General features: G+C 45.0%; 1 protein-coding gene across 1 annotated transcript; it reads right to left on the bottom strand.

The window, feature by feature from the left end:
* Positions 1-722: 722 nt before the first annotated feature.
* Positions 723-4,106, bottom strand: mchr2b (melanin concentrating hormone receptor 2b). The gene is made up of 2 exons (XM_030109262.1): positions 3,703-4,106; positions 723-1,933 (listed from the first exon to the last, which is right to left on the bottom strand). The coding sequence occupies exons 1-2, from the start codon at positions 4,104-4,106 to the stop codon at positions 1,294-1,296; spliced, it is 1,044 nt and encodes a 347-aa protein (XP_029965122.1). The 3' UTR covers positions 723-1,293.
* Between the last annotated feature and the right edge of the window lie 212 nt (positions 4,107-4,318).

Raw genomic sequence — 4,318 nt, 5'->3', positions numbered from 1 at the left:
ACGATCAGCTTGTTGAGCATTCACAGGTAGTCATAATACAGCTTTACAACAGTCAGAAGGTTCAGTGTATCCCAGCCGTCCCCAGACGTAAACAACTCCACCCCTTTGGCTTCATCTATCATTTAGAGTTCATGAATGAAATACAGCAGATGTTTTAGTTGATACTGAGAAAACGCCAGCAAAAGTTAACTTTCCTGTCAGGAAAAAATAATGTTTTTTTTTTCTTATTGACTTTTGATGTTGCAACCGACTGGAACAGCACGACGTGTTTCTGCTGTCACTCTGAGTTAGGAAATCCCAGTTCTGAGACCACTGGTGGACTCATAAGACATAAACAACTGAGTGAACTGACAATTAAAACACTTTCCTGATAACTGAGTGTCACATTATATCTATCATTTTTAAATTGCTTTCTCTTTCTTGACACCATCCCCAGTTACCTTAATCTGAGAGCCTAATGTTTTAGAGATGGCTACTAAATAATGTACCAAACCTAAATACACTGATTTAAAGATTCAGTTGCCTCACGTGGAATCACTTTCAGACATTTGTGCAACAAACCCATAAATATTAACATGCTTTCTCCAATAAATGCAGACTGAAAACCACGTAAATTTATAGAATTGTTGGAAAGTAAAAAAAAAAGAAAGAAGAAAAAAAAAAAAAGACAAACTATTCAGGAGTGATCTATGAAATACTGACAAACTGTTCCTGAAGCCTTGAGACACACATCATGAGCCCTTATTCCGTATGTTCCTTGTTGGAAAGTCCTCCCGATCGTTGCGTTCCGGAAGCCGTTCGCCTCTGATCAGACTGAAGAAAGTGCGATGCAGAAAGTCTCCATCCAGTGACTCGCGCAGCCACTTGTAGAGGATTTAAAATTTCATCATGAGCCCCCGGGATGTTGGCTGGTGCTCCCACTCACACCCCATGAAAGACTCCACAACATTTCACACTCTCGAATGTACTTGTGTTTGACAGTGACAGATCCCACGAGCCGCGCCGCGCCGCGCTGTTGTCAGCGAACAGCGTGGGACCGGCTCTATCCCGCGGTTGATAAAGGTTAATGAAAGCTCCGAGTCTGACGGAGGAAAGGAGCCAAATTACCTGCGGTTTTTGCCTCTTTCATTAGCAGTTGGGTATGCTGCTCAGGCATCAGTCAAATCCGTCTTATTTACTTACCTTCCCCAGCTGGGGAACGCGACACGACTGGTGGCAACGGGCCACTTCTTTTGTGGACAAGCAGCAACACTTTCACACGTGTACAGTACATATAGAAGGTTCTGGCCGTGGTTAGATGGCGGTGCAGCGGTTGCTGACGTCGTTTATCATGCTGGAACCGTCGGTTTTGACCACCGTGACCTTGGACGAGTGCTGGGAGTTGTACAGCGCGTTCCGCCGGCAGAGCCGCTCGCGGTAGTTCTGGGCGAAGATCAGCAGCATGAGGGGGTTGATGCAGCTGTGGGAGTAGCTGAGGCAGATGCTGATGTTGTAGGCGTAGATGAAGGTGATGGTGGGCGTGTTGTTGCTCAGGTTGATCACCTGGATGACGTGGTAGGGCAGCCAGCAGATGAGGAACAGCGCGATGACCATCAGGACCATCTTGGTGGCCCGTTTGGCCCAGACGGACTGCTTGCGCTTCACCCGCCGGATGGAGCTGAAGACGTGGTAGAGGGTGAGCGAGTAGAAGGTGCTGATGATGATGAGGGGGATGATGAAGCCCAGGATGGACTGGTAGAGGGTGTACCAGTACATGTCCTCGGGTCCGTCCAGGTACATCATGCACACCTCCATGTGTTGCCGGCGCACCACCTTGGCGTACATCATGACCGGGACGGTGAGGAGGAAGCTGCCCAGCCACACCAGCAGGTTGATGATCATGGTCCACTGCACCGTCCGTTTATCCGAGCTGGGATGGACGATGGCGATGTACCTAGAGGACAGAATGGATCTCTTTAGAGTTTCACTGTATATAAGAAACTTTGCTGAAGTGCGTGGAACTGTCATACAATAAAGAGAATAATGAGAGACAAAGTGACTTTCTAAATACAGAGGAGCTGGAGAAGAATGGTTACTTTTCCCCACTCCTCCCAAAGTGAGGCAGATGCCGTGTTTCCGGTCATCGTTTACATGTTTCACACCCCGTTTCTATATTTATGTCTGACCTGCAGCTCGCTCCAGGACATCCTTCTGAATCTGCTTCTGTCTCCATCCATAGATAAATGCTATGCTTGCCAAAAAGTTCCTGGCACCATCCACAGGAGCTCATCAAGTTAGAGTTATCTTTCTGCACATGCAGGCTTGGATCTGTGTAAACATTCATGTTTCTTGCTGCCACCTCGGCTGACAGGTGAACACTGCTGGCAGACTTTTCTCTATCAAAACACACAGCACACAAGCACCAACACTTAGCTTCTGGGGTGTGATTTAGGTTTTTAGTTTTTTTTTTTTTTATTCTGTATTTGATTGTGCCAGGAGCTGGAAGCAGGGTCATGTTGATATCCACAAAACTCCCATGAAATAAAAATTACACAGCACCCTGAGATAAAGGGAGTGCGTAGTAATAACTTTTCTTCCGCTGTTTACAACCACACTGTTGTTATTTACTGAAAGAGGAGCAGAGAGAAATGGGATGATGCTAATAAGATGATACAAATGCTCTGATTCAGTCAGACGCCACTTGTTGAATTCAGACAGAGGAAAGAAATGTGACTTAGACTTTATAGCACTGGAAGGAGAGAACTTTTAAATAGAAGGCTCTGATCTGCAGTTTCAACCAGAAACACATTTATCTCTGTTCTGCAAGAGTTACAAAACTGATAAAATCCAGCTCTGCTGTTTCAACGATTGAAATATCACCTTTCTTTTATTTTGAGTATATTACAGATTTTAGTTTCATCTGCTCTTGAAATACTTTTTTTTCTAAAAGTACTCACTTTGATGATAAAAGGCTTTTATTTTTCAAGTTGTTCTTTTTTTGCAGCCCTTTTTTTAATAATAAATATGAAAAAAGAGCGATGGAGAAAGGAGAGGAGCAGATATTTTGAAACTAAAGATGATGATAATAATTACATAAGGGTTTTAAAAATGAGGATTATACTGTGAATTTATATGAAACAATGAAATCATTTCATTTTCAATGCAGAGCTGCTCACCAGAGCACAGTTAGCTGATTTAATGAGTCTAGAGAAATGTGAGTGTCACTAAAGAGGTGAGATCTCCCCTCTGAGAACAAATCTGATACAGATCTCTTAGTGATCTCTCCAATGTTTGGTGTAAAGACTCCTTCAGACTAATTGTTGTGAATGTGGTCAGGCCATAAGCAAGTCACATAAATCACTCCTGCTGCAGGAACATTGTGTCTTCATGGCTTGTTTCACAGATGATTACCTCAGTGCTGCATTTCTAGATTTCAGATTGTGCAGTAATTGCTCCTTTGAAAAGGGTTTGACCTTTATTTTCACAATGGGCTTGGCTATTTTTAAGCAATGGATACAAAAACATTGTGTTTGGAAATGAGGAGGGGGAAAAAAAATCACAAAATAATGCAACAGTTTTACTGAAATTAACTAGTTTTGCTCTATTTATCGTCTTTATCTAGTCTTCTGTGACGGAAAGTGAATTTTCCCAAAAGTTTCATGAAAAAATAAATAATCCTGTAAAGATGAGAGAGTGGATCCAGTGGTAATAAGTTGGACTTACCGGTCGATGCACAGCACCGTGACGATCCCCACCGTGGTGAACTGGTTGCTCACGTCCACCACCACCACCGCTTTGCACATGAAGTTTCCGAACACCCACTGCCGGTCCCTGACCAGCTGGTGGATGTTGAAGGGCATCACGAGCAGGAAGAGCATGTCGGCTATCGCCAGGTTCAGCACGTAGATGTCCGAGACCATCTTCTTCTTGCACGCCGCCACCGCGTAGATGACCAGCCCGTTGGCGATGACTCCCACCGAGCACAGCACGCCGTAGATGGTGGGGAAGATGTGCATGAAGGTGGTGATGTCTATGTGGCTGTACGGCTTGGCGGACGAGTTCAGACACGGCTGGTCCGTGAAGTTGGCCGTCTGGTTGTTTTTGCAAATCGTCTCGGTGTAATTCATGGTGAGGTCCCGCGCCGCGCGCGCTCCAGCCGGACTCCAGCCGCTCCAAAAAAAAAACTTCAGCCACAAACTTGCGCCCTCTTCTCTCCAGGCGCGCGTCTCCTCTCGGTCTGCACCGGGGGGCAAGACTCCACTGTGTTTAAAAAAAAAAAAAAAAAAAAAACAGACTAAAAGCAGGATCCGGTAAAGGCAGGTTGAAGTGGCAGCGGTGC

Source organism: Salarias fasciatus, chromosome 2 (genome assembly GCF_902148845.1).
Source record: "Salarias fasciatus chromosome 2, fSalaFa1.1, whole genome shotgun sequence".
Classification (NCBI taxonomy): Eukaryota; Metazoa; Chordata; class Actinopteri; order Blenniiformes; family Blenniidae; genus Salarias; species Salarias fasciatus.
This window is presented reverse-complemented; position numbering and strand designations above follow the sequence as displayed.